At 32.7% G+C, this 16,580-nt stretch overlaps 1 protein-coding gene and 1 long non-coding RNA gene across 3 annotated transcripts; one reads left to right on the top strand and one right to left on the bottom strand.

Moving 5' to 3' along the window:
• Positions 1 to 837: 837 nt before the first annotated feature.
• Positions 838 to 9,867, top strand: LOC108486334 (5'-3' exoribonuclease 3-like). Of its 2 annotated transcripts, XM_017790336.2 has the most exons (24): positions 838 to 1,552; positions 1,663 to 1,765; positions 1,878 to 1,954; positions 2,143 to 2,334; positions 2,406 to 2,525; positions 2,664 to 2,726; positions 2,974 to 3,120; positions 3,205 to 3,369; positions 3,508 to 3,585; positions 3,685 to 3,771; positions 4,316 to 4,582; positions 4,790 to 4,885; positions 5,225 to 5,320; positions 5,409 to 5,479; positions 5,928 to 6,056; positions 6,136 to 6,212; positions 6,300 to 6,340; positions 6,434 to 6,508; positions 6,631 to 6,785; positions 7,575 to 7,679; positions 7,758 to 7,833; positions 8,348 to 8,484; positions 8,615 to 8,904; positions 9,015 to 9,867. In XM_017790336.2, the coding sequence occupies exons 1-24, from the start codon at positions 1,349 to 1,351 to the stop codon at positions 9,092 to 9,094; spliced, it is 2,931 nt and encodes a 976-aa protein (XP_017645825.1). In that variant the 5' UTR covers positions 838 to 1,348; the 3' UTR covers positions 9,095 to 9,867. The 2 variants fall into 2 exon arrangements, with proteins under 2 accessions (XP_017645825.1, XP_017645824.1); XM_017790335.2 differs by having other exon boundaries at positions 843 to 1,552; positions 8,615 to 9,867.
• Positions 9,868 to 10,823: 956 nt separating this feature from the next.
• LOC128292585 (uncharacterized) lies at positions 10,824 to 11,477 on the bottom strand. Its single transcript, XR_008282571.1, has 2 exons — positions 11,350 to 11,477; positions 10,824 to 11,221 (listed from the first exon to the last, which is right to left on the bottom strand). It is a non-coding gene; the product is annotated as an uncharacterized LOC128292585 (long non-coding RNA).
• Between the last annotated feature and the right edge of the window lie 5,103 nt (positions 11,478 to 16,580).

Below are 16,580 nucleotides of genomic sequence, written 5' to 3'. Positions count from 1 at the left end.
CTTAATTAAAGCTTAGTTAATTACTCAATTAAGTTTGTAATTATTTTTAATAAATATTTTCTAATCCATTTTTCAGAAATGGAGACCCAAAAATATATTTTTCTGATAATCCTAAAATTCGGGTTGTTACATTAATCACCCTTATTTATTAACAAAATTCAGCTTTTGATGTTAGCTCTAATGGTGATAATGCGAGTTCACTCACGACTCCATTGTGAACTCCCAAGTCCTCAAGTTGTTTAACTTATAACTTGGCAAAATTATTGTAGTTCCAATTCTAGATGTTGATGATTACAAATGCGTTTTTATTTTCATTTTAATAATGGGTTAATTGAAGAAGTGACAAGGCTTTATATGTTCACTAAAGATGATACTTACAATAACAATAACAAGAGTAATTTGGTTGAATTGATATCTAACAAATAAAGCACAAATTTTATGAAATATATGAAGAATGAGCTAAAGAAAATAAAGTAATCTCTATCTTTAGTTTTCGGGCTCACAACGGAGAATTGAAATATCAAGAGAAGAGATAAATAAAAAGGTAAAATTATTATATTAGATTTTAGAGTGTTATCATTTTTGTATGTTTTCAATCAAAATGAAAATAAAAATCATACGATATCTAAAATATTGAGAGTTAAATTTTGTAGAATAAAAATTAATTTGAAATAATATAAAAATTAAAATTTATTAAATATATATATATAGCGTATAAAACATCTTTTTCGAATAAATTTATTTTGTTTGGATATTTTAAAATTAAAACAAAAACATTGATATTTGGTATTGAAAACATAGTCAAAATGATTTATAAATTAACATTTACAAAAATTAGTTTCGACAATAAATATTATCCTAAATGAACACTTATTTGAGTGTATTTTATGACTAAAAAGATCCCAGTCGTTGAACCAAGTTCACAGCCAACGGCTACCGCTTGATTCCCGATGAAAAAGGCCGAAAAGGCCCGCATCAAAATTTTGCTGTTTACGCAATAATCTAGCAGCCACCGCCGACTGCCGAGAGCGTGTGTATATATAAATAAAATCCAAAAAGAGAAACAAACTGTTTGTCTACATGTAATTATAAACTCAGAAACGCCCCTATTCTCCTCTAACCTCTTCTCCTCCTTTATATTGTCATTCACCATACATCTTAAGGGCATTATTGTCCTATCACTTTCCCTTGTGCCCTAATTTCGACTTCGCCAAACGGATTCAAGCAGAGCAGAAGCTGTAAACAAAAAATAACTCGAAAGCAAGCAAGTAAGCCGAGGTTTCTTATTTTCTTTCTTATATTTCTCTGTTTTAGGGTTTAGGGTGTCATCATTTCGGAGCGATTGGCAATGGGAGTGCCAGCGTTTTACAAATGGTTAGCGGAGAAGTATCCGCTTATCTTGGTTGACGTTATCGAGGAAGTAGCGGAGATGGTCGACGGCGTCACTATTCCGGTGGATACAAGTAAACCTAACCCTAATAGAATCGAATTTGATAATCTTTATCTCGACATGAACGGGATCATTCATCCTTGTTTCCACCCCGAGGACAGAGTACGTAACCCTCTAAACACACTACACTTTCCGCCTTGTTTACAGTATAATATTTCGTTTGAATTGTTAGAATGAATGTAATTTGGTGAATTTGATTTCGTTTCATGCAGTCTTCACCAAGAACTTTTGATGAAGTATTTCGGAGAATTTTTGAGTATATTGATAGGTTGTTTATTATGGTCCGTCCTCGAAAGCTTTTGTTTATGGCTATTGGTGAGTAGCTATTATCTTAGGTTGAAAGATACGTTGATACTTTTGGCTTGCAGATAAAGCCTATTTTATATTTATTTGACGATACTAACATTCTGTCTCGAAAATACTTTAGATGGCGTTGCCCCTCGGGCTAAAATGAATCAACAGCGATCTAGGCGTTTTAGAGCAGCAAAAGATGCTGCAGAGGCGGTATGTTTTCTTATCATTGCACAGGCAGCTTTTTTATTAAGTCTTATTTGACATGCTAATTTGTATACTCGATGAAATGTTAGATCAGCAAGATTTGTTGGTGTAGGTATTTCATATTCTCCCAGTCTTCACAACGAAAGAAGCCAGTTTGGTAACAGTTTTGTTCTGCTTTAATTTTCCTCTTGCAGGCAGCTGAAGAAGCACTACTTCGAGAGGAATTTGAGAGGGAGGGCAAAAGGCTTCCTCCTAAAGATGAAACACAGCTTTCTGATTCAAATGTTATTACACCTGGCACTTCATTTATGTCTGTTCTGTCAATTGCTTTGCAGTACTATATCCACCTTAGATTAAATTATGACCCTGGATGGAAAAATATAAAGGTAGTTTTAAAGTTATGGTCCCCCCCTTTCTTTTAGTTTTGGTGTTTTCTCTGACTTTCATAAATTTGAAGGTAATTCTATCTGATGCAAATGTTCCCGGTGAAGGGGAACATAAAATTATGTCGTATATACGGCTCCAAAGGAACCTTCCTGGTTTTGATCCAAATACACGCCATTGCCTGTATGGTTTGGTATACTTCTCACTTCACTTACTTCATCTTGGATTTCAAAATTTCTATTTAAAATTTTATGACGCATGATGTTTGTTTTTGTTGGCCATGTTTACTGGACTAAAATTGTGCACTTTGCTAATTGTTGACTATTGACAGGATGCTGATTTAATTATGTTAGCCTTGGCCACTCATGAAGTTCACTTTTCAATCCTCCGGGAGGTATGCATCTTATTTGCAGATATCTGCTACGTTGATAAAATTTGAGGTTTATGTTCCCATCTTGGATTTGCCGATATTTGCATCTTATTTGCAGATATGTTGGATTTCACTTCTATCTGAGGCTTTACACATTTATAGGAATAAAATGTTACAAGTTAAATGATTTTTTTTCTCAGAAGAATGGTTTTTCTTTCTGTTATCTTGTTCCCTTTGGCCAAAAGTAACAGGTTCTATGAAAAACTTTCAGATTATCTTCACCCCTGGAGAAGATAAATGTTTCCTCTGTGGTCAGATGGGCCATATAGCTGCAAAATGTGATGGAACGGCAAAGCGGAAGTCTGGAGAATTTGATGAGAAAGGTGATCGAAAAAATGTTGCCAGAAAGCCATACCAGGTTAATTTTTCAAATGAATACCTTTGAAACAATGACAATAAAATCTTTTGATAAATTACAACTTGTTATTTGCTTTCGTTGCAGTTTCTGAACATATGGACACTCAGGGAATATCTAGAACATGAGATGAGAATCAGCAATTCTCCTTTTGAAATTGATTTAGAACGTATTGTGGATGATTTTATATTCATGTGCTTCTTTGTTGGCAATGATTTCTTACCTCATATGCCTACACTGGAGATTCGTGAGGTTTGTATATGGTTGATGTAATTAATCTACAGTTGGCTTATATTTTTGTAATGATTTTGTGAATGGAAATTTGAGGTTTTATATATAAATTTGAGGTTTGAATAGGAAGCCTTATCTCTTTGATTTGTTTATTAACAGGGAGCGATTGACTTGTTATTGACCATATACAAGAAGGAATTTAGAAGAATGGGTGGTTATTTGACAGATGGAAGCAAGGTCCCTGTTACTCTATTATTTGTGTCTGGTATGTATTATTCGAATCATTGAATTTCATCTGATAGACTAATACTTTTGACTGCATGATTTCTATTTCAGCCAAAATTGAGCCGGGTAGAGCATTTTATACAGGCTGTGGGATCCTATGAAGAACAAATATTCCGGAAAAGAGCACTACTGCATAAGGTTTGTTGAGTTCAGGATCGATATGATTCTTTTTAACTAAAACAAATTTTCATTCATGTTCAGGTTTTGTCCATGATTCAAAATTTTCTGGGAAACTTGCTCATGGTCTTTTTTAATTAAAAATGGATGGGATCTTGCCTTGTAGTTTGGTATTTCTTGTTGCATTTTTTTCTTTTATGTTTTCAATCCTCTTTCAGTTCTTGTGCTGGCAATGAGATTATCACCAAACTTTTATAAATGATCATGATTTGAACCCTGAAATTGCGTATTACATTTTTATTCTTTGATGGCAAGATTAACTCTGGGTAGTTGAATAGCTTTTGTGTTAAGGATGCTGCAATTCCTTCTCTGTTTGCTCTCTTAAGAGTTTATAGTTTTTAAACTAGGTTATAGGTCATTGACTCTTCAATTTGTTTATGGGCATCTATCATCTGACTTGAGGATTCTTGGAATGAATGTATTATAGATGAACTTTACTTCTTTACTCAGCCTTTGAGCCGATGATTGAATTCAATGGTAATTTGTTCTATGCTGCACTATACAGCGTCAAGCAGAAAGAATCAAGCGTGGAAAAGCACAAGCTGGAGGAGGAGATGATGCTGAGCCTCAAGTTCAACCTGATTCTATTGTTCCAGTTACTAGATTTAATGGTTCCCGTCTTGCCTCTGGCTCTTCACCTGCACCATTTCAGCCAACAATGGAGTCAAATGGTGATGAATCCTCTGGTCGACCATACAAAGTGCGGCGTTTAAATTCAGGGGTCACTATCGATGCTGCTATTGTCGAAGCAGAGGATAGTATTGAATCAGATGTACGTTTTCCCTGCTTCAGGAGAGACACTTAATGTAATTGTGATATCTTAGTCCATTATTTAGGACTCATATCAGCGAACATATGGTTTGGTATGAGCCTTATTGGCGAGGAATTATGGGAGTCTTCACTATCCTGATATATATTTTTATTTAACTGTTGTTACATAAAATTAATGGCACTGGTTCTTTCTTTCCATTTGCATCAGATGCTCGAGAACAAAGAAGAATTGGAAGCAAAACTTAAGGAGCTGATCCACGACAAAACTGATGTTTTTAACTCCAAAGATAGTAAGAAAGACAAGGTTTGAACATGATGTTATCTATTCACGAGTAATTTATGCTTTCTTCTCCAGTTTCTAATGATATTTTGTGTTTAGGCAGTAGTCAGATCAGTCACTCAACTAGAAATTATTTGTACTTTCAAATTTCAAAATGTATGCTGCATCTATTTCTCTTATCTATTTCAAGTTGAAAATAATTCATATTGATTTCTAGTCATATGTAAATTTAAGCATGCACCTTCTATATTACAATCTCTGTTGCTTTGTTTCTCCCTTTTCCTCTCAGAATTTGTTTGCTGTTTTTGTCTATGATTTAAGTATCCTATTCTTAGCTGCCTCTTGGTTATTTGCTCCTGTCAGATTAAACTGGGAGAACCAGGGTGGAAGGAAAGGTATTATCAAGAAAAGTTTTTGGCTGAAACTCCTGAAGAAATGGAAACAACACGAAAAGATGTTGTGAGTGAGTTAATTTTTTTGAGGATGATGTATGTTATGTTTTGAATTATTTATCTGATAATCTTATTCTAGGGCTTCTTTTTTGTAGGTTTTGAAGTTCACAGAAGGTCTATGCTGGGTCATGCATTATTACTATGAAGGGGTTTGTTCTTGGAGATGGTGAGTTTCTTTTACATTAATACATTTATTCTTTTTTCTATCACTGGCTGTAAAGGAAATTTGAGCGGGCTTTTCTTGTTTGTGCTTTTTTCTGTCATGGAATGGTTTATATGAACACTTCTTTTGGAATGTATTCCTCTCTATTTGCTTGTACTTGTTTCCGTCATTTATTCTTTCTGGGGTCAGTGATTTTGGTATTTTGTAAGTTCTGATACTAATCACTTTGTGGTCTATTTTTGAGCCATTTGGTTGGATATTATCATTTTGTGCTTAGAACCACTCGTCTTATTCCTTTTTGGATCTGTTGAGTTGATTTTCTTTTCTGCCTCACTGTACATAGTTTTGGTGAGAATGATTTGTTGACAGGATTTCATCTTTCTACTTTGATAAGCGTCATTCTTTTAGTACTCAGTACTCACTGTGCTGCCACTGGATTTTGTTGTTTCAGGTTTTATCCTTATCATTATGCACCCTTTGCATCTGATTTAAAGGACCTTGGTCAGCTAAATATTCAGTTTGAGCTGGGTTCCCCTTTCAAACCATTTAATCAGTTATTGGGGGTTTTTCCTGCTGCGAGGTACTGTTCCTTGTTTCATCTTTGTTCTCCTTGTAAGTTTCTGAGCCAGTAAGATACTAAGAATATATTTCCATTGCAGTTCCCATGCACTTCCTGAACAGTATAGGAAATTGATGACTGATTCAAATTCACCCATTGTTGACTTTTATCCAACTGGTATGCAATTTTGCAAAACAAACAACATTATTTGTAGGTCTTGGTTTCATCCATAAGATTTGAAATTTGAACTCACTCTTCTATCAGATTTTGAAGTTGACATGGATGGAAAGCGGTTTTCTTGGCAGGTAGGTTTATCTTTTACTCTCACTTGGCATAGTATCGTATGCCAAATGTTTTTTTTGAAAGGATTTTGATTTATTTGCTGTTGCTTCCTGAAGGGTATTGCAAAATTGCCTTTTATTGATGAAGAGCGCCTTCTAACAGAGGTTGCGAAGATAGAACACACTTTGACGGTAGGACACTATAATCATCATTTTCATGCTTGTCTTCTACTCTCTCTCTCTCTTGTTAATTACCTATTTGTTCTTTCGAAAAAGTGTTCTCTCTGTCTTCTAAATTCTATGAACTTATGCAGGAGGAAGAAGCTCGACGAAACAGTACAATGTGTGACATGCTTTTTGTGGCGGCATCACATCGTCTCTCAGAACAAATCTTTTCTCTTGACAATCGTTGTAAACGATTGACAGAAAGGCAACAGGTTGAAATTGAGGAAGTCAAACCAGATTTGAGGTTTGTGCAGGAAAGCCTTAATCATCCTACTTTCATATTGCTAGACTGCCTGTCTTCCCTTTTGTTTGATAATTTGTTCCATGTGCTGTTTGGTATTTTTTACAAGGTAGTCTGTTGAACCCATTGTTCTAATCTTTTGTTTCGAATTCATTGTAATGCTGCTAGGATTTAATGGGAACTTGTAACTTATGGTGGGAAATGTTTGCAGTTTAATCAATTATATTAATTGGCACTAGGAAATATGTATATTCATGGTTTCCTGTCAGTATGGAGATTTAGATATGGCTTTCTGCAGGCTGCAGTGGTTCTTCTGTTGTCAATTATGGAGTTTTCCGTGCTTTCTCATTTTGCCTTATGTGCTGTAAATCTATTATAACTTCTGAATGCTTGATGAGCTATCTGTTAGGTTGATTGTATTCCCTTCATGACACATTTAAATTGCAAGTTTTTGGACTGGAAAACTAATGCTGATATATGTATTTCCTTTTGTTAGCAATGATAGAAGCTACAGGCTCATTTATCATGTTGTTGTTGTTGGGCTAGTTGTGTTTTATACTATAATATTTTTCCTTTTAATCTTAATTTTGGTTGGTGTGCTGCTTTTTCTGTTTATAAACACATTTATTTTCGTGTTGAGAAGATGTTCACGAATGGCTCAGCATACCTTGTTTTATATGGTGGTCTCTTGGTATAATTAGGATTCAAACTGTCTTGAATACTTTGCATGCTAACAGTAAATTTAAGGTATGTCCCACTTTTTTCTTCTGATTTGGTTCGGCATGCATGCAGTGATGGGATGAATGGTTACATATTCCCTTGTGCTGGAGACACTCATCCTCCTATATTCAGGTCTCCCATCAAGGACATGGAAGATATATTGGCCAATGAAGTCATGTAAGTTCAATTTAATCATGCATGGGACTGGTGGTTTAATAAAGATTCATTAATGATATGTGGCTGTCTGCTTTCCAGATGTTGCATATATAGAACCCCGAAAGCTCATAAACATATCCCTCGTCCTCCAGCTGGGGTTATATTCCCTCCTAAGGTACAGAGCAGTTTTAGTTCTCTGCTTAATTGTAGATTTAATTGTTTGTTAAAACTCCCTTTTAAAGAAATATCGTAGCATCTGACATATCTATTGATCAAGTCATTGAATTATTCTGAATGTGATCTAATATTGTAGATGTAGGTAATTTTCTTTGTTAAAATGAAATATGATCAACTGAAACCGTCTTCTTCTGAACCTTGCGAACTTAAAACATAGTCCTCAAAACGTTTCTTGCTTCACAATCAAGAACTTTTGGAATCTTTATTGGTGCCCTTTTGGGGGAATAGTTTCCACTTGCTTTTTTGCAGTATCCTCGAGCAAAGTTAATCAGGAAGCCAATTTTAGTTAAAAACCAATATTAGGCTTTTTTCTGTCCACAAAAACTCGCAAAGAGAAAAGGAAGTTAGGATGACTTTTTTGTATGAGAACTTCAATGAATGAGAAAATAAATTCATGTCAAGGGTGATTTTGTTGTATTATTTTTCTTGATGTTGTTGACATTGTGCTGCAGATGATCCAACTCAGTGATTTAAAATCCAAACATCTGTTATGGCACGAAGATTCTGGGAGGAGACCTTTTCAGAATGGAAGGTTTGCTGCAGCTCGGCATCTGGTGGAAGGGTCAATGCTCAAAAGTCCAGTGGAAAGGTTATTGTTCAAAATATTGCATATATATACATATATTAGTTTCTGGAACTTCCTTTTTCTTGCTGTAGTGCTTGACTTTAAGTGCGGGAAACTATATACTGGCTGTTTACAGGTATCTTTTTTATTTCAGGTATAACCCTCCTGGATCCATTTCTGGCCGTAAGCTTGGGGAGGCATCTCACAGACTTATTGCTAATAGCTTGAAGTTGAAAGTGGATCGCACTGGGTTTAGTAATAATGTGCAGGCTCCACCACCATCAATTGCCACTGCTCCCCATATTCCTCCATTCAATTCCCATGTAAATAATGGGTCTCTGAACCAGGGACAGGCTGTAGTGGCTCCTTCTGAACAAGATTATTCTCGTGCAGGATCTCAGAAACAGCCTAGAAGGGCTCCTCCAAAACATGATTCTCGTGCAGGTTACCCTTTATCTCAGAATCTTCCATTCGATTTTCCCAATGCCCAGATTTACTATCCCTATCCTATATGTGTTCCTGGAAGTTACTTGCATTACCCTCCAAATCATCAGAATGGAGTGAGGCTCATAACCAGTCCTATGGCACAAATTTCAACCGTGCGTGGACCATATCCTTCTCATCTAAGTGGTAAAAAGCAGAGGTATAATACAAGGTACCAGGCAAATTTAAGTCGCAGTTATCCGCAGTGTGGTGGCATAATGGCTCCACAAGGCAACCTAAATGGCTCCGCAGTTATCCCTCTTCTTCATCATCCTTATCCTCATCCTCATCTTCTTCATGAGCAAAGAGGGACGCTGCCACACAGGGCTAACCAACATCAAAGGGGTAATCAACAACAGGGAGGGAACCCGTTTTCTGTATTAGATAGGAAGGATGTAACCCAGCAACACCAGTTTGAGTTGAGTGGAACCACCGGAAGACCTCTTATTTGATATTGATTTTTGAATTTGTTGTACAATAATCGGTGGTTGCAGCGGCCCTAGGGGTTTTTTTATCTAGAAGGAAGGCCTGAAGGTGATTTCTATTCCTTTATGCTTTCAAGCAATTTTCAGATTAGATTTATTATTTTTTTTTTTGCCTGGGATTTTCTCGTAAAGTAATTGTGAAAAGCAAATGAAATATGAAGACGTCTATCCATAACCGTACACATCAGTACGAGGGTTTTTTTGTTTGTTTTCTGGGGATGGTAGAAGATAAAGGAATTGCTCCTCCTGCTATTAATGCCAGCTTTTTTTAATCTCAAAAGATGTTTATTTTGGTTGGGAGATAAAAAAATTTGATTTTTGGTATTTGTTATGTTGGGCTGCTGGGTTTATTGGAACTCATCCCAATGTTACAGAGATGTTCAAGTCTTTGAAAAAGATAAAATAAAAATAAATCAGCTATTATGAGGTTTTTCAATAATTTTATATATTTTTTCTCTTACAACTCAATTTGGGTGTCCCCTAATTTAGTTGCTTTTACTGTTCTTTTATCTATTTATTCTGATATTGAATGAGGAATATGGAGACCTACTATTTACATGAGAATAATCTTGCTTATCATTTCTTTTTACTATTTAACTTGTAATTATTTTAATTTTGTTTATTTATACTTTAATTACTTGTGTTTTACTTTATTATTTATTTAAAATAATCATAAATAATATAATTAGTTAATTAATTAATTATTTAAATAAATTTAAAAATAAAATATTTAAAGATATTGATATATATATAATAATATAATAAATCTTTAGATTAATGTCTTTAATGGTTATTTTATTTTCATCTCAGTGTTACTGTTGTATTTGAATTTAAACGCATATCTCATGTTAATTTTAATCTCATTGATATGGTAACTAAATTTACTGTCGTTATTTTTAATCTCATTGAAACTAATTTTATAGCTCATCCAAATGGAATTTTAAGCTCTTCGTTTATGAAATATACCAACAATACATAGGACAATCCCAATGAAACATTATGTGATCACCTAAAATTGGGGGAAAAGATAAAAAAATAAAACAAAAAGAGTTTTAGGACCCTAAATCAAATTATAATACTTTAGAAGGTCACTCCCTACTAGACTTCCTGCCTAAAACATTTAACTAAGTACCCACTCCCCAGCCCATATGCCAGACCTCAACTGTTCATTGGTTTCATAAAGAAGCTCAAATGCATCTTCAACTCCTCCCTCATCAACCGGTCTTCCACTATCTAAGATTAATTGATCTTGTTATACCCCTATTTTCACAATTGACACGTGACAGGATAGGAGGTGAATTGTCAATGACCCTTTGCCGAAGACAGTTGGTGAGAGCAATCATTTGCTCATAATTATCTAAGAAGTAGTTACTTTAAAAACGATCCGTTATGAACTTTTATAGAGATCATTGAAGGATTTTTATAACACAATAACTTTGTACAACCTTAATAAAGAGAATATCAAAACATTATCACATAGTATCATATATAATACAATTGACCTGTAATGACCTTATCACTTGACTGATCACATGAACAAACTTACCTTCCATGTTATTGATTACGTGATACTGCCAAACAAGAGACACCCACTTATATATATTCTAGAGCATGAGATACAAAGACCCTTCTTCCTCCCCAAGAAGACCTAAGTGAAAAGCCTATTTGTCCTCCATCTCCTCCCTTCTCTCCGTTAGCAACCTCCTTCTCCGACTCTCTATATGTGACAAGTAAACTGGTCATCTTATCTCCATTATCTCCTCCTACCTTGTTGAGACCCTATATCAACATAACTACTAAATGAAAGAACATCAATTTCATTTCTGCATAACTATAAGAAATCTTGCATTTAACAAAGGAAGATTCTACTCTGCAAAAGGTTTTGCATATCTAAGAATCAGACTGCATCAAGGAGACTTACATTGTATTTAAGGATATAGAATGATGAAGTTGCCACCAAATCACCACCATCAGTCAAGTTGAGATTCTGACATTTTTAGAGCTTTACATAAGTGATTGTTTAGGGTTTTTTTTTTTTTTGGATATCATGAGTTTTAAATTTTTATTTTGCATAATTATAATTTTAAAAAATATGTTTTTTATAATTAAAATAAATAAATTATGAAATTTTAGGTTCTTTTAGAAGAAAATATTGATATTTTAAGTTTTTATAAATTATCAATAAAAAATTCTATAAGTACCACAATGATATTTTAGTCATAGTTGAAAAGTCAAATTAAATAATAATCCACAATTAACATATTATGTTATCATACTTTTAAAAAATTAACAAAACGAGTTGAAGTTACTCTACCTTTCAATATTTTCAATCTTTTATGATAAAATTATATTAAGTATTATTTTTTTGTAATGTTAAGAGATATTGTACTTTTAAAAAAATTTAAATTGAATCTTGAAGATTATATTATTAAAAATATAAAATTAAAAAATCAATTTTCATAAACAGTAAATTAAACATCAATAATATATTAATCATAAAAAATTCATTAAATCTTTTAATTGAAGAAAAGGAATAACTTATTTTCAAAGAAAAAAAAGGAGAAAATTTGACTGATGCTGGAAGCTTTATAAACAATATATGCTTTTGTTTTTCGGCCTTTTGCTAATGAGATCGCAACATTGGTCCCTTAAAAGAAAACGAAACACTTTCTAAAAAAGTAGTCTATGGAAAAGAGCCTCTCATACTCAAATAATTGCGCTCATTACATGAATATGTTAGCATTCATGTACTGCACGTGTGCAGCGCCGAATGGTCGGACGATTGATTTTTTTTTTACTATTTTTCATTTAATTAAAGAAAAAAAATTATTATAAAAGATTTCACAATATTTTTTTAGCCATTTTTCTTTGTATAACATTTTTGCTAATTATGATATGCGATATATTTCCATTTATTAAGTACTTAAATTCCACTTAATCAAACTCTTGCTCTTTCTTCTATGAAATTTGTTATAAGCATCAGTCAAAAGCTTAAAAAATAATGTCAACTTTCTTTATATTTTTTTACTAATTTTTAAAGGTCTGGAATTTATTTTCAAATATTCACAAGTATTAAATTATTATAAACGGATTATAGGAGCTAATACAATCTAGACTATAACTTTCATAAATAATAAAACTTGAAAACATTCACGTATAACTGAATCTAAATATTAATTTGAGATGTAAAACTAAGTTTGGTAAATGTTGAAATGAAGTGAGGTTAGTTGAAGGGAAGTAGGCTAGGCATTAGGCGTGTGGTTAAAGAAAATAATAAAGATGTGGGGTTTAGATAATACACGTGTGAGTGAGAGAGAGCAATGTCGTTAGGTTTGTATTGTCCACTTTTCAGACAACTAAAGTAGAGTGAGTTCAGTCTCATTTGGATGGATGGATCATTGGATTACGACTATACTCATATTTATATTCAAATTACCATACCTCATTTTGCCTTATTCTTTTCCCTATATTTTATTTTTATTTCCCAACAAAATTTTTAAATCTTTGCAATTTCTCTCTCTGATTTGTTATTTTCATTTGATAAAAGGAATAATAGTACCCCAAATCCCAAAAGTAGAGCTCTTTTCTTTACACATTATTTGTTTTGTTTATGATAAATATTATTTTATTACTTTTGTGCATGGAATATTATAAAAGGAATATTATTTGTTATTTTATTATTTTATTAAATCCCATGGAATATTTGGGTGAACCAAAATATTAATTATAAGCTTAAAACACAATTAAGCAAGTAATTAGCCATTCTTAGTTTCAAGTCTAAAATAAAAAGTTAATTATTATTTACGCAAAGGGTAGACATATTAAACAAAACCCAACCAATCAATTCATTACGTAGCAACATCTCACATATATATATATTGTTAATGAAGTCATTAGTGACGACGGTATTAGCTAATGCCTACGCTACGTGCCATAACTAGAAAGCTATTTAAGTTGTGCATCTTTTTAGCCATAAATAGAAAAAGTATGAACAATAATAAAAATATATACATGGGAAACCCTCCATAATCCTTACAATTTGAATTGGTCTCAAACTAGTGGGAGAGCAAATTGCGATTGAAATTTTAGACGCGACATGTTATTTTGTCGTCGTGGTTGATGTGAAGCCAGACATTAGCCATGTACGTGTCTTCTCTTACAGCATTTTTATTTAGGGCAGAAAATAAAAGTTGGATTAGATGCCTCTAAAAGACACTTATATAAATATATATCATGGTTCGTATTTTGCGAGAGTAATAATGTCACAATTTGCAATTGTTTCCATCTTTCAATATTCATTACTTAATGTAAAAAATTATAATCATAATAATGGAAACCCTTACAATTGTGGGTGGCTGTATTAGCTACCAAATTACAGACAAAGGAGATGCATGCATGGAACGCGCGCGAGCAAGTTCCTGCAAATTTCCATCATTAAATAAGATAACGATACCTACAATATATATATATATATATATATATATATATATAAACAGTTTGAAACGAGAGACACGAGATATTTAGTTGAAAAGAACCTCTATCAAATGAATACAAGTTTATGATTAAAGCACGAAAATAAAACAAATCAAATGAGATGATGTTTGATATATTGTTGGTGGAATATTTTAATTTACAAGTAGAATTTAAATACTGTTATATACTTTTTAGGTAAAAGTTTTATAGATGTTCTTATATTAGGAGTCAAATTACATTTTATTCCTCTACTCAAAAAATGAGTAAATTAGTCTTTTATATGTTAGATCAAAAAGTAAATTAGTCAAATTCTATCCCTTTGTACTATTAAAAACAAACATGACTGACATAATGATAAGACAGTGACACTTGGTGTGCCACGTGTATTTCATAATGACGTATAAAGATTAATTTTTAATAGTAAAAATGAAAAACTTGCTCTTTTATCTAGCATAAATAGATTAATTTACATATTTTTTTTGGAGAAGAGTCAAAATACAAATTGACTTCTACCTTCATGCTATTTTTATCATTTTTTTAATTTAATTTTTTCTATAACATATATCACCTCAGGGTACAAAACTTTCACCCTCGGTGCCAAATATATTTTCTATTTAAAGAGATTTGAGTTGGGAAATAATATTTTAAAGCAAAAAGATGACATAAATTCCAAAATAAACATTGTGATTGGCGTGCTGTGGTGTCAGCAGCAGCGTCCCTTTGCCCAATACATCAAATTCCAAAACAATGATAAATGAAAACCATGCATTAATTATTTTGATTAGGGTGCGTTAGGTTATTTCTTCTTGCACCTTCCAAAATATCAAAAGGGGGGGGGGGGGTGATGCGTGTTATATTTTAAACCACACTATCAAAACTAATAATCATGTCATAATCACTAACATAGTTCTTAAATAATACTTTTGATGAATAAAAGTATTAGTCAAAAACACCCAACCCCCTCACACAGTCCCCCTTTTTATTTAAATGGAAATGACCCAGAAACAATGTTTGTCCATTGCTAGTGGAGAGTGGTAGATTGAAAGGTAAATTAATATTAATTAGAAAAATAAACAGATAATTAATCCGATGTCCCCTCCTCTCCTCTCTTTGCTATATAAATATTATATTTTGGTTAGACTAACGAGACACCAACCAAATTAGATAAGTGTTGTGGGAAATTAAAGCTGTTAATTGGATAACAAGTATTGAATTCAACGGCACGGTTTTGAAATGTTTGGGGGAAAAGAAAAGCAAAAAGGGGAGTTATATGCACATGGACGGCGTTTAGGGTATTAGCAACAGTCAATTTACCCATAAATTATTTGCTTTCATTCGAATGATGAATTTAGAAATGTTGACTCTAATTCGTGATAATTAAGCCACTTGCTTATACTTCATGCTTTGCTTTAAGAGGATTATCTCATGCTCAAAATATGATTATTTAAATCCCATTTTCATGTTATTTTATTAAAAAAATTAAAGTGTTGAAATCGATTGTATTTTGCTTTTTGCGTTTTTCATAATCATCTCCTCCTATATTTCAAACAATTCAACTTTTGCTTTTATATATTGCTGACCTCCTTTTACTTCGATTGAGAGTCCAACTACCAATATCATTTCATAACTTAAAATTAAAGTAGAACAAGTTTTTCTAATTTCGTTTATTTTTAGCAAAGAATTCTTACGAATCAAAATTCAAACTAATTCACAAGTTACAACCTCTAAATTAATTGATAAATCGATAAAATAATTATTCATTAATTGAGATTATATAATATTGTTGAGAATTCAAAATATTAATAACTTTTGTATTATATTTAGTGAAATTTTGTCTATTAATTGAGCGCCTTATTGAGTGATTAAGAAGATAAACAATGTGCAATCATGCATAATTTGACTTAAACCTTTATCTTATAATTTATAAACTAGCTAAATATATTTAAAACTACTTCCAACCAAAAAAAAAAAAACCATTTTAGTTTTCAGTCTCATTATAAAGCTGACGAAAATATTCAGAAAAAAAGAAGTAGTATTTTATAGTACTAAACCTAGGTTATAAGTTTTATGCGAAGCATACTATTTACTCCAAAAGGAACCGTTTGGTATCATACGTTAATATATAAGATCCATATGGTTGAACATCATATGTGCAAAATATTAGAATCAATTCATGTTTTAAATACTAATTTTTCAGATTTAATTCATTCATTAAAAAAATGAAAAATTTCCCACTCATCAACTTGTTTAGGGATAAGTGTTGGAAACCTTTTTAACTCGACTATGGTAGCTTGTGGAACTATGTTTAAAAGGCATATAGCTTTGCTTAGTGCTGAGTGTTGACCCCATTGCCAAAGTGCAAGATGGAGAGAGAGGGTAGGCAACACCAAATTCATTTGGATGGGATCCATATGAATTAAAAATGGTAATTCGCTGTATTGAAATAATTAATCTAATGACCTCCCATTTTGTATGAGAGAATCTTCCCTCCATCCAGCCAGGGTCCCCTTCAGCCTTGAGCTACATATGCTGACGTCGTTTCTGTTTATTTATTTATAGAAAGGTCTTATGGTTATTGAGTGTTTGACGTGTCCAAGAGCTATTCTGTTATTTAACAAATAATTTTATTTTTCTCCAAATCAGTAGCAATATTTGAGTTGGGTTTCTCTAAGTCATGCT

This window comes from Gossypium arboreum, chromosome 5 (assembly GCF_025698485.1).
Source record: "Gossypium arboreum isolate Shixiya-1 chromosome 5, ASM2569848v2, whole genome shotgun sequence".
NCBI classification, from domain to species: Eukaryota; Viridiplantae; Streptophyta; class Magnoliopsida; order Malvales; family Malvaceae; genus Gossypium; species Gossypium arboreum.
Note: the sequence above shows the minus strand (reverse complement) of the source record. Positions and strands in the feature narration are given on the sequence as shown.